Raw genomic sequence first — 19,049 nt, 5'->3', positions numbered from 1 at the left:
TTTAATGTGGACAAGTGAAAGGTGATGCATATAGGGAAAAAAAATCCTTGCTGTAGTTACACAATGTGGAAGCTAACATCAGGAGTTACCACCCAGGAAAGATGTAGGCATCATAGTGGATAATACATTGAAATAGTTGGCTCAGTGTGCTGTGGTAGTCAAAAAAGCAAACAGAATATTAGGAAGGGAATGGTGAACAAAATGGATGTCATGATGCCTCTGTTGCTCCATGGTAAGACTGCACCTTGAATACTGTGTGCAGTTCTTGTCACTTCATCTCAAAGATATAGTTGCACTGGAAAAAGTACAGAGAAGGGCAACCAAAATGATAAAGGGCATGGAACAGCTCCCTTATCAGGAAAGGCTAAAGGTTAGGGCTGTTCAGCTTGGAGAAGACTAAGGAGGAATATGATAGGTCTACCGAATCATGAAAGGACTTGAATGGGTAAATGTGAATCAGTTATTTACTCTTTTGGATAATGCAAGGTCTAGGGGGCACTCCATGAAGTTAGCAAGTAGATCATTTAAACAAATCTGAGAGAATTGTTTTTCACTCAACACATAATTAAGCTTTGGAGTTCATTGCCAGAGTATGTGGTTACGGCAGTTAGTGTAACTAGGTTTAAAAAAGGTTTGGATAAGTTCCTAGAGCAGAAGTCTATAAACCATTAAGGATTAGTACCTTGGGATCTATTAATTTAGGGGTAGATTTTCCACTTTGCACGTGGGTCCATGTGCATGTGCTTTCCAGTGTGCACACATGGACATGCCAACTTTTACCATATGCTCACCCATACCTAATCTCCTTTCCCCTTCCCATCTCCTCCCTACCCCCTAAACACTATCTTTTTCTAATGTAGATGGAAGCAACACTTTTTTTTTCTTTGACAACCTGTAATGCTGCCTCCCTACCCCACATCCCTTGCATGAGGGAGAGCAACCCAAATAATGCAGAGTTCCACATTGGGAGTCACTACCTAGGAAATGGATCTAGGTGTCAGCGTAGATATGTTAAAATTCTCTGCTGAATGTGTGGCAGTGGCCAAAAAAGCAAATAGCATGCTAGGAATTATTAGGGCAGGAATGGAGAATATCCGAATGCCTCTGTATCGCTCCATGGTGCAAAACACCTTTTGGTATTGTATGCAATTCTTGCCACCACATCTCAATCTAGTGGAATTAAAGCTGCAGAAAAGGGTGACCAAAATAACTGGGATGGAATGATTCCCTGATGAAGAAAGCCTGAGAGGAGATGTGATAAGTGATCTATAAAATGAAGTTACTAGGTAATACATTTTAGACAAATAAGAGAACATATTTTTTTTACTCAATGCATAATTAAACTCCAAATTTGTTGCTGGAGGATATGGTAAACACTTAGGGGTACATTTTAAAAAAAAACAGCGTGCGCGCGTACTTTTGTTTGCGCAACCGGCGCGAACAAAAGTACGCTGGATTTTAAAAGATGTGCGTGTAGCTGCACATACCTTTCAAAATCCGGGGTTGGCGTGCGCAAGGCTGCGCAAAATCGGCAGCCTGTGCGTGCCGAGCCGCAGAGCCTGCCTCCGTTCCCTCAGAGGCCGCTCCGATTTCGGAGCAGCCTCGGAGGGAACTTTTTTTTTTTTTGTCCCCCCTCCCACCTTGTTCTATGGAGTTACGCCTGCCGCGTAACTTGCACGCGCCGGCTGGCCCAGGCCCTGACACAGGCCGCTGTGTCGGGGCACTCGGCCACACCCCCGGACCGGGGGCATGTCCTGGGGCTTTGCACGCGCCGGCGGCCTATGCAAAATAGGCCGCCGGCGCGCATAAATCCGGCAGGATTTACGCGCGCGGGGCTTCTAAAATCTACCCCTAAGTGTAGCTGGGTTTAAAAAAGGTTTGGACCAGTGCATAGGAGAAAAGTCCATAAACCATTAAGGTGGATTTGGGTAAATACACTGCTTATCCCTAGAATCCCTTACCAAAAGGGGATTCTACCAGGTACTTGTGACCTGAATTAGCCACTGTTGGAAATAAAATACTGGGCTTGATGGATCTTTGGGCTGACTCAGTAGGGCAAACCTTATGTCCCTTTTGGTAAAGATAGGGGTCCTGGTGTTCTGTCTAAATTGTAAACCAAGTTTGCATGCCCTGTTGAAATTTTGCCCCTAAGAATAATCTCAGGCTCACCAAAATTGGGCCTTTTTTTTTTTTTTTGCAGGGGGAGGGGGGTTATTGGATGCTCCCCCCCTACAAACACAAAATCCATTCTCACATTTCCTCAGTCAACCAGTAATCTTGCCATTTGAAAGTAATTTACTTTCTCTTGCATATAACCCTGTGAGGCAAAACAACTTTTAATAGAAACTAAGGTTATTGCCTAGTTTAAGGTAGTACCTGCCAAGAACATGACCTCACCTCACTAGTGATTCTTGGGCCTCTGCTGGGCCTTTTACAAACAGATTTTCCTCATTAGGTTTTAGGGGTGGTTAGAAGGAATTGAAAAGATGATTTCTTGATGCTGCTAATATTTTCTTCTAATTTAACAGTATATAGCACTATATGCCAGCAACCTATCATTTTATTATAGCCAATTTGGGATTAGCTATATATATAAATGCTGCCTTATTGTCACGTAAATTGCACTTTTTGCCATTGTAGATACTTATTAAGCAATCTAGATTTGGATAATGCTTGACTTAATTCCTGATTGCAGCTGCCAAGCATCTGTTTTTTTTAGAGAAATCGTTAATCATTACTCATGCAAAAATACCTTGATGTGCTTCAGAGCTGTACTGGGGATAGTGTTGATATCACTAAAAGGTTTGAACATATATATCTTTTAATATAGCACATCTGGCAAACAGATGCATTAAAACAAATATATTTTAATAACTGGGAAAACAAGGGAAATGTACAGAATTGCTATAGTAAGCCAGTTTCAATTGGAAAGCCTGTGGTAATTTGCTTACATTAAAAACCTTTTTTTTTTTTTTTTTAAATAAACTTAAGTGAAAGCAAGTTAGAGACAGGAGAGGCTATTAGTCTGAAGTAGAAAGGAAAATTAGTTTCTTACCTGATAATTTTCATTCCTGTAGTACCAAGGATCAGTCCAGGACACCTGGGTTGTGACTCCGCACCAGTAGATGGAGACAGACTAAAACTTGTGGGCGGAGCCATATATGCCCCTGTGCCAGTCACAGCCCCTCAGTCATACGTAATGTCAAAGTAGAAACACAACCAGAGAACTAAAACCAAAACTAACTATAAACCGCTAATAGAACGGGGAAAGAAACACCCCTTCTGGAAACGGACCCTCCAACCGAGAGAGCGAAACAAGCGGACAAGATTAACGCAGAACAATGAGCGGACTCTCCGTTACTTCAGCGCAGCACTGCGGGCGGGATTAGTCTGAAGTAGAAATGTGCTTCGGGTTAGGATTTCGGGGCCCCCCCCATGGGAATTTTGTTTTTCCTGCAGTTCGGGGGGGGGTTTTCGGGAGCCTCGATTTTTGGGTTAGTGCACGCCAACTCCCGATAGCACGCACTAACCCAAAAATTAATTTTTTCCCGAACCATTCCGAATTAGGCAATTTCGTTGAAAAGTGTTTATATAGCATTTGATAGTGTGCCTAATTGCTCAAAAGAAAAAACTGTAGAACACCCATTACAGTAAAATTGTGAAATTGTTTGCAAACCATTGTTTCCAAATGTGAAATATTGAATTATGTAAACCAGGTTCAAATTCAGGGTTTCCAGTAAAGGGTATCAATTCAGAATCCAGGGAAGCCACCCCCCACCATCAACACATCACCAAGCCAATAGCATGGTTTAAGCAAAATGATTCTTTGTGAGATGGTAATACAGAATATTTGATATGCAGTATACGGGAAGATCAACTCTGAAGCCAAATTTGGCATGTCAAACTTAAATTCCCCCAAATACCATTTCCAGGCAAATCTCATCTGGCAAGTCATGTTCTAGAGGTGAAAGTCTGGCGTGTTTAGGCCTCCTTACTTCTTGGTGTGCAATAGTTTAGCATTGCTTATTTTGGCTGGTTTACCCCTCCATAAAAAGTGACTAAAGAACATCGTTTTTTTTGTCTTTTGACAGCCATTATGGGAGAATTTTGGATCTTAGAGTATTTTAGGCAATAGTGTCATTTTAGAGAGCACATTTCCCAAAGAAGATGGGAAGATTGCATCAAGCTTATAGCTGTTCCTGAATTTCCTCAATGGTTTTTGATATATTCATCTTGTACATCTTAGATAAGTCTTGCAGTATAAGAACCCCAGGATATTTAATATGAGATGAAGCCCATTGAAATGGGAAATCACCAGACCCAGGAGTGCTTAGCTTTTAATAAAATTTGGTAAGGCTTCAGATTTGGATGTTTACTTTTAAACCTGCAAAGGTCCCAAATCCTTCTGTCAGTGTAAAGGAGGTAATGAGAGATTTGCTAGGATTATGTAGAAAAGCAACATATTCTCTGCAAAAAGACACATTTTTGGTTTCTGATTTCCCTAATATTAGCCCTTTAATACTAGGACCTATCTTAATTATTAGAACTATCAGTTCAGTTGCTAGTAAGTACAGCAGTGGGGCTAGGAGGCACCCCTGGCACGTACCTCCATGTAACTCAAATGGTCCTGATACTAGCCCATCAACACCCTGGCTTGAGGTCTGGAATAGAACAATGATACCCAAGCTAGTAAATATTCAGGAATTCCCATTGCATTCTGTCAAGTCTTCTCTGCATCTAGTCTGACCACTATACCTATTTCATTCACTTCCTCCTTTGACCCAAGTGCAACTAATTTTCTAACATTAGTTACCCCATGTCAATCACAAACAAAACCAGTCTGAATTGGGGCTATTAGCATAGGCATCTCTTGAGTTAAGACATTTCACTACAATAGAAACTAATATTTTAACATCTACATTGATTAAAGATACTGGTTGATAAGATTCTGGTAACTCCAAATTCTTACCCACTTTTGGAAATACAATAATTAATGCTTGATTAGCATACTCTGGGAACTGCTGCTTAAAAGAACAATTATACATCTGTAATAAAGGTTCAGCGAGGTCTTTCATTATCTTATCTTATGCTCATAACCTATACAGTCTAAACCAGGATCCTTAGCCAATAGAAGCTTAGTAATAGCATGATTTTTCTAATACTGAGATTGGCTGTGCCAGGCCTTGTATTAGCTCAGGTTGAAACACAGGTAGATGCAGACTCTGGAAAAATACATTTCATATTGAAGTGGACAGAGGATACTCTGAGTATAATGGTCTATGAAATTCAGGAAAAATACCAGAAATTTTGGGTGCACTGAAGGATCTGCTCTTGCTTGTTTTGCATTTTCAGTGTATAACTTTTGGGTTTTTTGGGTTGTTTTTTTGACCATAGAAGCCAAAAAGTTTACTTTGTTGCGGTATTTAAATAACTGACTTTGAAAGTTCAATATAGTCCAAATTTCTCTCTGAAAAAGCAATTAAGACATGTTCTTACTGTTTTCATACTAAGAAAGACATCATTAGTTTGGCTCATATTAGCCTTCAATTCCTTAAGGCGTTTTATTTAAACATTTAATTTCCTTATCTGTTTTTATGCAGTAGATAAGCAATGATATGTCCCCCGCATGGTAGCTTTCCCAGCTTCCCAAAAAATATCTGCTTTAATGCCTGAGGTCTGGTTGAACTGCAAATATTCTCTCCACTTCTCTATCAAGTACTGATTAAACTCTTTATCATGAGATAGAGATGGGAGCAATCACCACTAGAGGGCTTTGGAGAGAAGGGACTTTGACATGGGCATGGTCAGAAAATATGGTATTTCCACTGTCTTCGGTGGAAATCTGAGAATATAGGCAAGGATACAAAGTATTTGAGAATAGCTATTTTTTTGGCGTGAGGAGAAATGAAAAATCTTATTCCATAGGATGCAGGAGTCTCCACACATCCACCACATGTAGTTTTCTAGTTTAAAAAAAAAAAAAAGGGATTCCCTCTTATTTTTTTTCATTGGTGCATGTTGCATATTGGTTAAGTATCAACTGTGTATCTGCTATCAAGTTAAAGTCCTACTGAGAGTATACTGATGAGAAGGGAATTGTCCAAGTTCATTATTTTTGTTTAAAAAATATATATATATAAAAATTGTAAATATTAGGAGCATAAATATTAGAGTAAGAATTTCTGTGAGTAGAGTTCCACTTATTAGAAAGCGGCCCTCAGGGTCTACTAATTTTTTAGTAGACAGCATGGAGTAGCTGTCTTTAGTCATAAAAACCTGCCCTTTATAATTGGGGGGGGGGGGGGGGGGGGGGAAAGAATTGTCCAACCCATTCTCGTTTTAAGTTTAGATGCTCCATCAGTAAGATATTTCTTATATAAAGACAATTTGTGCCTTTTCTCTGCTGTACAGGGAAAGCAGCTTCTCCCTTTTAATGGGAGAGTGGATGCCACCTACATTGAGAGAGTATTTTAATTTCCACCATAGTTATTTATAAAACAGTGTCTGCAGATGTTATAAATCATACAAAGTCCATACATCTCCAGCTTACGTTTTTAGGACTAGAATATACCATTACATGAAAGGAAGTTCTTACTCTGGAGCTCATTCACACACAACCAAACCTCTGCCATGCAAACATCAATAAGATTCTAGATCACCCAGACACCACTCTTTCTCTTCAAAGCAGTGGGTTCCTGACGTACACATTTCAAGAAACTAAGCATCGAACGTATAAACTATACAAAAATTAAATCCTATTGCTCCAAGAAACAGCATTACATGAAAACAGCTTGGTGTCTTCAATTCCTTTCACCCAACGATGCTCTTCTATAGGAACCAGGTTAAACAAGGAAAAACCAAAATGCCAATGTCCACATTACCCTGATTATATCCATTCCAGATTGAGACCTAGAAAACTACATAGTAAATTAATAGTATGAGCATTACAACGTTTTAAGAATAAGGAAATAAAGGATTCATAAGTTCAATAAAGCTGTGCAGACTCCATGGAAAGGGCGAGCTCCAAGAACTTATAGGAGAAAGCACTGTAGTGTTAGGTAATGAGCCCATCTACATAATCTTCGATAAGACATTATAAAGTAATTTTTAAAATGTAATCCTTGCTAAACATATTCTGTTTGCCTAAGACAGCCATGCAGTATCATGAAACAACACAGGGTCTTACATTGCAGTGCACAGCGGAAAGAGCAAGTCAAGTGCCGAACGAAATTATAAAGACTAAAATAAATGAATAGGCTTACTTGCCATGTGGATTGTAAAAGAAAACACACAAATCGCAAGACATAATTACTCGAGGGAAAAAAATTATCGTCCCTTGCTTTGCAACTTGCTGCGTGTCAAAGTTCCTTAGGTTAGCTCACCCAGTGTCAGTCCTAAGACCACTCGTGGGGAAAATCAAAGATCCGTACTCATGACACCTTATTTCCAGGCCACCTGCAATAGAAGTCTCTGTAATCACTTTCCTTAGAGTGAAGGAGAAAAAAAAAAGAAAAGATAAAAGGCGCTCTCCCTTTCAGGCCGATACAGAAAAACGCGCAGGAGAGCTGGCGCGCGCACAGGCCACTCTTCTGGGCGCACGATTCAGAAAGCCCAGGTATGCAAATTAGGGCCCACGGTAAAAGGAGACACTAGCGCATCCCTAGCACCTCCTTTTTGACAGAAGCGGGTGGCGGTCAGTGGGTTTGACAGCCGACGCTCAATCTTACCGGCGTCTGTTCTCGAACCCGCTGACAGCCACAGGTTCGGAAAACGACGCCAGCTAAATTGAGCGTCTTGTCTTCCAACCAGCGGGCAGATTTTTAATTTTTTTTTTAAATTTTGGGGCCTTCGACTTAATATCGCTATGATATTAAGTCGGAGGGTGTACAGAAAAGCAGTTTCTGCTTTTCTGTACACTTTCCTGGTGCTGGCCAAAATTAACACCAGCCTTTGGCAGGCGTTAATTTCTGAAAGTAAAATGTATGGCATGGCTGCACATTTTACTTTCTGTATCACGCGGGAATAACTAATAGGCCCATTTGCATGTTGCGGATGCTGTTAGTTTCGGGGGGGGGGGGGGTTGGCAGCACGTTTTCAATGCGCTATTACCCCTTACTGAATAAGGGGTAAAAATAGTGCGTCAAACGCATGGCCAAACAGTGCGCTTCACCGGAGCGCACTTTACTGTATCGGCCTGTTGGTGAGGCTATATTTACCATCAATAGGAAGAGCAGCCATGTTTAGAGTGCCTTAGGAAGCGATTTTAGTAACTGTTCAATTTGCTCCATTTGAAGAAAGAGAGGGCATCTATCTCTCACCATTTGAAGCTGAACTGGGAACAGTAAAACTTAATGGCTTTCTGAAACAGGGTATTACAAAAAGGCGTGAGTGCCTTCCTCTGTGTGGTAACGCGCAGAACAATCTTGGAATAACAGCTTAGCTCCCTGATATTCCAGCACCTTGATCTTTTGTAGGCCATCTTGATTTTTTCCTTAATGTAGTTAAGAAGTCTAGCAATGACAGGTTGAGGTCTGTCCAAGTTCTCCCACACAGGCCCTAGCCAATGCACTCTTGACTATCACTTTTTCTGTGCCCAGGGAAAGATTCAGGGCTTCCAGGAGCCATACTTGGAAAAAAAAATAGCAAGTTATCTTTCTAACTTTTCAGGAATGCCAATGATTCCAATATTTTTCCTTCTCCCTCGAATTTCCTGGTCATCAATTCTCACCAGGAGTTCATTTTGCTTAAGTTCCAATATTTGTTTTTCAACTCTTTAAGCTCTTCTGTAGCGGATTGCAGCTTATTTAGTGAATCCAGTATAGTCACTGAGATCTTACCACCAGTACCTTCCTCCTCCTGGCCTGAACTACCATCCACAGCCTCTCAACCTGTCTTTGGCCCAAGTGATTCCACCTGTACAGGAAGCACTAGTGTTAGCAAAGAAACATGCAGCCAGTTAGTAGCCTTGCACTGGCATGCCTGCTATGCCACTTTGCTATATTGCCACTTGCACGTCTGATTTCAAGTATCTGAGCTAGCAGTAGCAGTGGAATGCACTGCTGCCACCACTATTGGCCAGATCAAGTTCCTTCTGTCAGTGTTGCAGGCCAGATCAAACTCCTTGCTGCCGGGGGCAGGATAAAATGTAATCAAGGGTTGCATCCAGCCCTCTGACCATAGTTTGGGGACCCTTGATGTACCAGGTTAAAAGCTTTGCCTTTAAGTTGCAAAACTTCAGATGAATCCAGTTAATTCTGCAGTATTAGTGCTTAAATACAAGTAGCATTTGTTTTATAGTGGTTACGACAAGACAACTTGTATTCTGACTATAATTTAATCCCGTATGCTTATTTCTTTTTAATTTCAGTTTTATGCTTCCCAGTGCAGCAGGAAAGATGAGTATGAGTCCTATTCAAGAGGAAACAGGCTCTGATGATTTGGAGGAAGGAGAAGTTGAAAGCGGTGACAAAGATACAGGAAATTCCAGCACAGAATCTGTTTCAGATAAAAGAAAGAAAGCTAAAACCACCCCCAAAATGAAGAAAGATGATGTACCAGCAGGTAGGTGTTAGACAGCTCATAAACATGTCCTTACTGCTCCCTTATATATAACTGGGGTAGGGCGCATCTTAACTTATGCACTAGCGACTCGCTTATGGAAGCCTTTTATCAAGTCAAATGCCGCTCGATGCATTAATCCATCTGTAAATATTTTTTTTTCCCTCTGTTTAACAAAATACTTGAATGTTAATTGTAGGTGCATCAGGGTTTCTTCAGTATATGCACTGGAAGCAGCTGCTCACTCCCAAATTACTTCTCAACAGCAACAAAAATTCATCAGCACTGTTTGGGGTTTTGTTTTGGTTTTTTTTTATTTTTATTTTTTTTTTAGAAGGGATGTTTCTAATCTGGTTTTAACCACAATGGTGTTCTAAATTTTTTTTTTGACATGTCCCCTATTTTTTTTTTTTAAACAAGCTTTTGCAAAAGCAGCCTTTTGAGATGGGTGGAGTGGTAGTGCAATACTGCTTTACAGTGTCTTTGTAGACATTTTGGTAAGTTCTCTGTAAACCGATGTGATATGTAACATCAAATATCGGTATATAAAAATAAGTATTTGCAATTAGTTTTTATTAGAGATTTGTGGCACAGCAGAGTTTTAGGTAAGAAACTGCCTTCTAAAGGAAAACCAAACAAGCCAACCAGGCTTTGTTTGCAAAAGCAGTAAAACCGTACTTGCCTCTGTTAACACAGTATAACTGAACTGGAGGCAGTCAGCAACTCCACTCACAAACAGGAATAAGTGTGTACGCATTCAGCCCTAGTACAGGGGTCCACAAGAGAGGCCTCATAGGACACTAATCACCAAAAAGGCTGGGGGGAGGGGGTGAAGTCATCTTCAGCTTCTGAGAAGGGATGGAAGGAAAAGGTCCCTCAGTTTGGGAGTAAGGGGGGGGGGGGGGGTGGAAGAGAAATCTGAAATGCTAGGGGCAGGACTTTCTCAAGAAAATATAAAAAGGATGGTGTCACTTGTGTTAGAATGAAATAGTGCAATTTCAGTTTGCAACATCTCTTGATTGATTTTTTTGTACTTGGTAAATTTTTATATATAGTTTTGTATTTTCAGTTTTTAAAAATGGACTTTTCATAGTGAGATGTGAAGCTTTATGCAAAATTCTGGGAATTTGCCATTCATTTGCCACAGAATCTTGAAAAAATCTACCACAAGAAACCAGGGGCTATGGTGTAACCAATTATTTTCAAAATCCTACACAGTGATTTGGCCCTGTGCATGTTGAATTGTGGTGCTTCACACGGTGACAGGATAAATACAGTTCCCTTTGAGTTGTCTTTCAAAGCAAAAACACAGTAAGCACCAAGGATCTGTGCAAAGAACTCTGGGACAGAAAGGCAAAGATCTGGAGATGGGTATAAAAACTGCAAAGTGCTTTGAGTGTCCTTGGAGCATGGTCAAGACCAAGGCACTGAGTAGATCGGGTGATCCTCCAAACTGGATGACCAAGCAAGGAAGAGTGATCAGGGAGGCAACCAAGAAGTGACAACTTTGAAAGGGCTACAGGCTTCCATGGTCAAATATCCTTGTGTCAATATCCCATTAACTCTAGAATTCTGGCCTATATGATAGTGGCAAGAAAGAAACCATTACATAAGAGCCCACCTTGAATCTTTCTGAAGTATGCTAAGGAACACTCAAATACTGAAGCCAGGTGGAAAATAGTTTTGCGGTCTCATGAAAATAAAGCTTTTTGGCCTGAATACAAAGTTATATTCAGTAGAAAACCAATGCAACACATCACCAAGTGAACCCATCTTTACTATGAAGCACGATGGTGGCTGCAGTGTTTATCAACAGGTACTGAGGTGCTTGTCAAGATGGAAGGGACAATGAATGGAGAAAAGTACAGAAACATCCTTTGAAGAAAACCTGCTACCCTCTGTAAGAAAGCTGAAACTGGAATGGAAGTTCAACTGTTGACATGACAATGACTTGAAGCATACAACCAAAGCTACACTAAAAAGGCTAAGGAATAAAAAAGGTAAATGGCCTGACATTGCCCAACCTTTGATTTGAAGATTGCTGTCCAACATATCCCAAAGAACTTTAAAATATTGGGAAATCTAGGCAAGCGACAGAGCCCTATCCCAAGAGACTCAGTTGTAATAGCTGCCAAGGGACTTACTCAAAGTATTGACTCAAGTGGAGACATCTACTTCTTGGATTTCAGTTTTTGTGTGTATTTTTCACATATTGTTGTGTCAGTGCATTAAACATGCATGCATTTAAGCAAGGATTTCCCACCCCCACTCAGCACACCATATTCCACACCTTTCATGGCCAAAAAGTTTGCTTTGTCTGCTGTTTTGGGCCATGAAAGGTGTGGAATATAGTGTGCTGGGTGGGAAATCCTTGCTTAAATGCATGCAAGTTTGTGTCAGTGCATCAACAATATGTGAAAAATGTAGACTTTCTGTAGCCACTGTATGTTTCAGTACAGTGGTGGGGCAGACTTTACTTATAACTGATTTCAGTCTGCTGTTAGAACTGCTTCACTAATCTCTGCCAAATCTTTTACTGTCTGATTTACATCAGCCCTTGCCAAAATTAAGAAAAGCCAAATTTTTTGAGCCCTTGTACCAAAGGCTTTAAATTTGGGATTGATATGGAGTAACTGGATATTTGCCAACTCCTGAGAGAAGGGTGGTACTACACATCTGTCTTTATGAAATGGCGTGGCGAGGCATTCACCAAAACTTCTACTCCGGAGCAATGGAGCTGATGTGGCTATGGTGATGCAGAGTGGTTCGTTCGTTCAGGTGCAGGCTTTGCTTTATATTTTGACCTTTTTATTCACAAGCCAGAATGTTGAATTTCTTTTGTAGTAGATGAATTCAGCCTAAGACTTTATCACAGGGGGATCTTTAATCTGAGTGGTTCATTTAGTTTGCAATCTGAACATACAGCTATTGCTTGTTCAGTCACCTGACACAGCAGTACAGTTCTGAGTACTGTTTGCATATGCTCTGCAATGTTGCATTGCTTAACGGGAGCAGATTTGATGAAAATAATTTTAAAAGCCTGCTGATATTGTATATAAGTATACAGGATGCCCTGGAGTATGCTAACAGGAATTAGCTTATAGGTGTTGAATAAATGTAGACTTTCCTTCTGGTTATTTTATTTTATATGCAGGTGCTCTGTGGTTTTTTCCTTTGCCTGAATAAATGCACAATCAAGGAACAACTTGTATACTTTTTATTAGACTGAGCTAAAAAAAAAAAATATATATATATATATAAATCTGGCTGGAACATTGAGTCCTTTAATAATTCTGTACAGCAATACTGTACTTCAAGGCAATGTTTAGATTTTCCTCTTCGGTTTATACTGAGCTATGGCATCTGTGGAGCTTCAGTTGCAGAAAAGGGACACGCCAGAAATCACAGGATTGATAGTCAGAAGTTTGCATATGAATTGGGGTGTTTTTTTTTCCTCCTGGCAAGTGAAAGTCTTCTCCAGTTAATTAAACAGAAGAGTTGCATGTGTAGTATATCAAAAAGCTTTTAAGGGCTAGTACCATATTTTATTAAATGCGGGAGCTGTTAATTCCCAAAGAAATGGGACGCTTGCTTCCATTGTATTCTGTTTACCTTATGAAATATAATTGTGCAAAGCTACTACGACAATCCAATTTATTTTCATTAAAAGGGTCATTTTTAGTGTAGTATAAACTTATGAATTTTTTAAAATGCTCAGAAGCTGCTAGATTTGTTCTAACACTTAGGCACTGCCCAAACAGTGCAGTGAATCCATAGTTAGTGTTAATCTATAATTATGCCTTGTCAGATTTAAGTGATACAAAAGGCTGCTGTGTTCACAACTGGGGTGCAGCAACAGAAACACTCATTTGGTTTATTCTGCCAACAATTTGTTGAACTGCTGGTTTCTTTAGTTTTTTTGCATAGGTTTGACATTGTTTCCAGCAATGGTGTGACAGCAGTCATGGCAGTGTGCTACACCCTGGTCCAAAAAAACCCCCTTCATTTGCACTGAAAGTCTGGTTTGGTTTTTTTTGGTTTTTTTTATTATAAAGACTGAAAGAAATGCAATGTATAAGGGAGGTGGAAATGCTGGAATAGTGCTTCCAGAGGTTTTACAACTTTCATTTTTGCCAGCCCAGAAAGTCTTCCTTTTTAACACTGTGGTGCTTTAAACGGGTTGTAAAGTGGTGAAACTGAAATGAACAGCACAGACCTGGACGCGTCATTGGAGCTCTCGTGCCATAGCGCAACAGCCCGGGACCAAATTGCAGAGACTGTAGAGAGTCAAAACAAATGTGAGCTCTTGAACTGGCTGTTACATTCATGCAGACACTTTGTCTACCATTCTTCCTATTGGACACAATGAAATTAAAATGCTGCGTTCTTCATTAAATGTCGTTTTTTAAATATTGTCCAAAATGAATCAGATCTGCCAAAGAACAAACTACCTAAGTGCATAAAATCAATAGCTAAACCTCTCTCATTCTTTTCTTGTACGTATTACATGGGGAAGTCATATGTGGTGTAATCGTGGAGTAAAACCAAACTCCCTCAGTTTTTGTTTTTTTTTTAAAGGTTATAAAAAAGGATGCTATGATATGAGAATGTAGTAAAGGTACCTTACACAGAAGCTCTTAATTTGTGTGATGCTCTAGACCACCACCTCTTCATGCAGCAATGTATGATACTTTTTTTTTTTTAATGAATGCTGAAAGCAGTTTTGCTCAAAATTCAAAACACCGCGCGGATCGGGCCCGCCCCCTCGGAAAACCCTGGGACTTACGCGAATCCCGGGGTCTGCGCGTGCTGGTAGGCCTATTGAACATAGGCGCACCGGCGAGTAGGGCTCTGAAAATCCGCCCCTTAGTGTCTTGATCTGCTGTCATTTCTGTGTTTCTATATTTGACCCCATCTGTTCCTTTTTTTTCCTCTTTCTCTTCCACATGTCTGAGTGAAATCAATGCACATCCTTCTGGAGTGTACAACCTGACCCTTTTTTTTTAATGAATGCTGAAAGCAGTTTTGCTCAAAATTCAAATCCATGGGAAATACTGAAAATGATGGTACTTGTCTCATAACTGTGATATGCCGCTTGATGGGTGGGTGCATAAACCCCTCTCAGTAACTTCATGGAGATCCATATACTAGTTAGTTCCACCGTTAAATATTGCTCATGACAGATTATCTTAGTAAAATGCTCAGTTGAATCCCAAAGTTGTATTTGGTTACAGAGATTAAGTGTTACTACTCTACCATGAGAGCCTCATGTATTGTATAGAATTAAGGACTCACAGTTGTAGGCAATTGAGTTTTCTGAATGGTTTTTTACCCAAAAGGCCACAAATTATACTAATTAAATTTTGACAATTTAAATGGATGGGAGGTTTTTAGCTTTTGACTTTAGTTGCAAACATTACAGCTTTATTCAAGATTATTTTTTTCTTCTGTAGTGTTTAATCATATATTGAGTTACTGCTCTGCAAGGCAACTGTTCAAATTAATATTGAGGGGGTAAGTCATGACTTACTGGATGGTAGTTTCTTGGAGGCTCTTGCATGGCTCTTCATGCTAGTATGTGACCGAAAATATATAAAACATTTACTAAAGCATTATCTTGCTGAATTACTTGTGGCATTCCTCATTCTTAAAGGTAATGGACTGTTCTGGATTTCACTTGGTATGGCAGCAGTTTCCATGCATTAGTTTGCTATTCTACTTTTTGTTTCTCACCCTTGATTTGTCCTCTGACGTTGCTGGGCTGAGGTCTGAATAGTTCGGAACGCACTCTTTCCAAACCAAGGCAGCCTCCAGCACGGCTGATTCTGGCTTGTCGGGTACCACCATACAGTGTATCGGTAGATGGTGATCCCCAGCATACCAGTCATATATTAGACAGGTAAATAGATCCCCGGGATTCTGCGCACCTAGGCAATTTGGGTATGGAATCGCACAAGCGTAATCTTCCCCTGCGGCAATTTCTTTTAACACCTTCTGTCTTTCAGGCCCCCACCAGTGACATCCAGTGATATCGATCACTGGACACTTGTGTGTGTTTTGGGCAGAGCAGCGTGCAACGAAAAATACCATTGGCGGGCAACTGGGCGTAGCAGCAATGAATGGGATAGTGCTATGGCTGGGTCATAGGGGCATGTGCTGAGACCAGCTTGTCCCCCTGCTGAGGCAGCAATTAAAAAGATTTGCCCCTCCAGAGGTATTAATCATATACCTTGGAGGCAATGATTTGGGACCCATGCCAGGATGCTTGTTCCTGGACAATGAGGAATAACATCATGATCATCCTGTCCTTAATGCCCTGGACCAGGTTCATTTGGTCAGAGATCATCCCCCATCGCCAGTTCCTGAACTCTCCACTCTGAGGACGGTGGTTGAGGAAATTAAATAAGCAGATTGCCACCCTGACGCTCTGTTAAATTGCCAATCACATGAGGCATGATTGGCGCTGCGTGGATTGCATGAAGCTATTCTGCAACAATGGGGTGCATATCTCTGATATGGGACAGGGCCTGTTCTTGAACAGTTTAAAGCGGGCTATTCACAGGCTGTTGGGCTTCTAGTCATTGGCCATAGTTGTGTTGGAGGGTTCCTGATGAGCAGTATGGCTGTCTGGGCCCTATGGCGGGGGGAACCAGAGCTGGGGGGGGGGGGGGGGGTGTCACCGTTGGAGGCAGTGCATGGCATGTGATATACCCTACTTCAATGTGATAGGGTGGTCTGTCACCAGGGCCCACCGGCCCCAGAGCAGCAGCAGACCAGATGTCCCCAGCCTTCAATTGGGCAGTCACCTTGCTTGGGCGAGGCGGGTGACTGGGAACACCCTGATAACTATTACCTCCCGGAGGGCAGGGCATGCTTGGCTGCAGCAGGCCCCAGGTTTGTTTGAAGTGACTTGCTATCTGCACAGAAAGGGGTACTTTGACAGCTTTATCTATTATGGCTTGGGTACACTGTTATGCTTGTGGCCAATTTTACCCCACATCTGGTCTCTATGGTACCTTGGAATCTGAGTGTGTGTTGCTGTCGCTTCACCCCCCCCCCCCCCCCCCACCCCCAGCAACAAATGGTCATGGCTGCCCGGATTAAGGCACGGCGCCGGGTCTGTGCACGGACACAGCCGATAACCCCACGCCTGGAGAGGGAGAGGGGGTGAACAATGGCGCTCACTAGCGGTGCAGAGGCAGCAATCCCCCCTGATGTCGTGGAAATGGGGAGGGAGAAGGGGGCAGCATGGGGGGAGAGCCCCCAAGTCGGCACATCCTTGGGCAGGTTGTAGCAGCCTGGAATGGCCCATTGGGTCGTTTGAAGCTAGTGGTCAGTCCTGAGGGGGCGGAGGCAGCAGCATGGGGGGAGCTACCTGGACTGCACGCCCTAGCTCTGTCTCTTTTGGCTCCTGCTCCCTACTCTGCTGCCTTCGCTGTGAACCCATCTACCCACCCCTTTCTTGGTATGGTTATATTTGCTAGTCAGACTTGTTAAGAGTTGGTTATGTCTGTTTTCTTGTCGCAGCTGGGCAGGGGGTCACCGTTGGAGGTAGTATATCATATTTCAATGTGATGGGGGGGGGCGGTCTGTCGCCATGTCCTGCCAGCCCTGGAGCAGCGGCAGACCGGACACTCCCGACCTTTGATTGGGCAGTCACCTTGCTTGGGTATGAGGCGGTGACTGGGAATACCCTGATAATCACCTCCCAGAGGGGCAGGGCCTTGCTTGGTTGCAGCAGACCCTGGGCCAGAGGTGGCGTGCTGCCTGCCCAGAAAGGGCTGCTTTGACAGCTTTCTGTTGTGGCTCAGATACACGTTTATGGTTTGTATATTAATAAAGCTGTGGCCAATTTTACCCTACATCTGGCTCTATGGTACTTTGGAATCTGAGTGTGTTGCTGCTGCCCGGGTTATGGACGGTCCTGTATTTCACTTGGTATGTCAGCTATTTCCATGCATTAGTGTGCTATTCTTTTTGTTTCTCACTTGATTTGTCCACTTGAATCAAGAGCAGAAATGTATGTAAAGATGAGTGCAACGCATCCCCATTAGAATAGTGCATTGTGCTTGCCTAAGCAATTGCTGTAAAATGGTGGTGTACTTTTGAGTTTCATGCTAATCTCCATAATTTATCTCCCAATATTATAAAAATGTTAAGGGCTCTGCTTAAGTGTGGCATTGCATCTGCACACACGCGCACAGCAGCAACGCAGGAGCCCCTACTAAGGAGAAGTAATGGCAGAGAGGAGCTTGGACAGACTAGCCTGATGCCTTCCTGTCCCTTTGAAAAGCCAGCAGCAGCATAGCTCAGTTCATCCTTCTCTCTCTGTCAGTGGGGTGAGCGGTGGCAAGGTCACGGGTGAGGAAGAGCAGCAGTGATGTCAGGTGGGAGGGGGCAAGAAAAAGGGGATTGAATAGAGGAGATGGGTGGAAGGTTGTGGGGAACAGCTCAATGGAAGGAGGGAAGGGGGTGAGAATGAAAAGGTAGGAGAGGGGGAGGTGGCTGAATGTGAAAGGAAGGGAAGAGCCCCTAGTAATCAAAATATCCAGTCTGCTTCAATTACAAATTGTATCTTTGTCTATGTAAGGATAATCCAATCCAGTATAGCTGACATAGAAGACGACAAAGCTGGGAATCATGCTGTACGTTACTGATTATTTCTATGCAGTCACTCAATGGAGTTATGAAAATGTTCCTTTTATATATATACTGTCGAATTCAAGTACTGAATACTGGAATGCAGTACTAACAAGCTGCACTACCTACCGTAATCGAATTGTTCTCTTCAGCACAAGGGTAAAAATACATTAGTTCTGAAAAGTGAACAGATTCATTTTGATTTAAGTTCCTATATTACCAAAGAACTACCGACTGAGACGTGACTGTCTGTCCTATTTTCAGTAACCGTGATGTCATGTAGCGAGACTTTTTCCAGAGATACTTAACTAGGGTAGCAGATGCTATCTTCCCCACTTTGGATCTTGTAACCTGCATGGCTTGCATATTTGGATCCTATTTACACTAATTATTGGTCTGTTGGGTGTGACCTGCTTGGGTGTTGACTCACAGCGGGCTTCTATTAACTTGGTGTTTCTTGGATGCAGATGACTGTTCACACAATAGAAGAAAAGGCTTTGCAGGAAAGTTTTGGCACAGCTGTGAAACACAGGAATGTATGACTTGAGAAATTTATGTATTTCAGTGTTGGCTTTCTGTTAAAGTTGCAAGGCTTAGTTTATCTGTTGGGTTCCTACAGAAATTCCTTTGGCTTGTCAGCAGCTATAATTCTTTTTTTGTGAACTTTTGCTCAGTTAACCATTGAGTAGCCACTTCCAGGGATCTGTTTAAAAAATTTTTTTTTTTAATGTAGTAACCTTTGAACTGATGTGTGGGTGCACATTGGCGCACATCTGCTTGCACCCAGGGATGTGACCATTTTATAACATGTGTGCATGTTAAAATTTGGTGCATGGCTAGGCCATTTTATA

At 41.8% G+C, this 19,049-nt stretch overlaps 1 protein-coding gene and 1 long non-coding RNA gene across 3 annotated transcripts in view; one reads left to right on the top strand and one right to left on the bottom strand.

The window, feature by feature from the left end:
• Nucleotides 1–19,049, top strand: part of PARN (poly(A)-specific ribonuclease) — a 185,307-nt gene that overhangs the window by 158,087 nt on the left and 8,171 nt on the right. For both annotated transcript variants that reach the window (XM_029576561.1, XM_029576560.1), the window contains exon 23: nt 9,368–9,561. In XM_029576561.1, the coding sequence (XP_029432421.1) occupies nt 9,368–9,561 (194 nt within the window). The remainder of the gene's footprint in view (nt 1–9,367; nt 9,562–19,049) is intronic.
• The window catches only part of LOC115075792, a 30,001-nt gene that overhangs the window by 4,990 nt on the left and 5,962 nt on the right, over nt 1–19,049 (bottom strand). Inside the window, exon 2 of the long non-coding RNA XR_003852606.1 lies at nt 13,775–13,835. This is a non-coding gene — a long non-coding RNA (uncharacterized LOC115075792). The remainder of the gene's footprint in view (nt 1–13,774; nt 13,836–19,049) is intronic.

This window comes from Rhinatrema bivittatum, chromosome 14 (genome assembly GCF_901001135.1).
Source record: "Rhinatrema bivittatum chromosome 14, aRhiBiv1.1, whole genome shotgun sequence".
Taxonomy (NCBI): domain Eukaryota; kingdom Metazoa; phylum Chordata; class Amphibia; order Gymnophiona; family Rhinatrematidae; genus Rhinatrema; species Rhinatrema bivittatum.
This window is presented reverse-complemented; position numbering and strand designations above follow the sequence as displayed.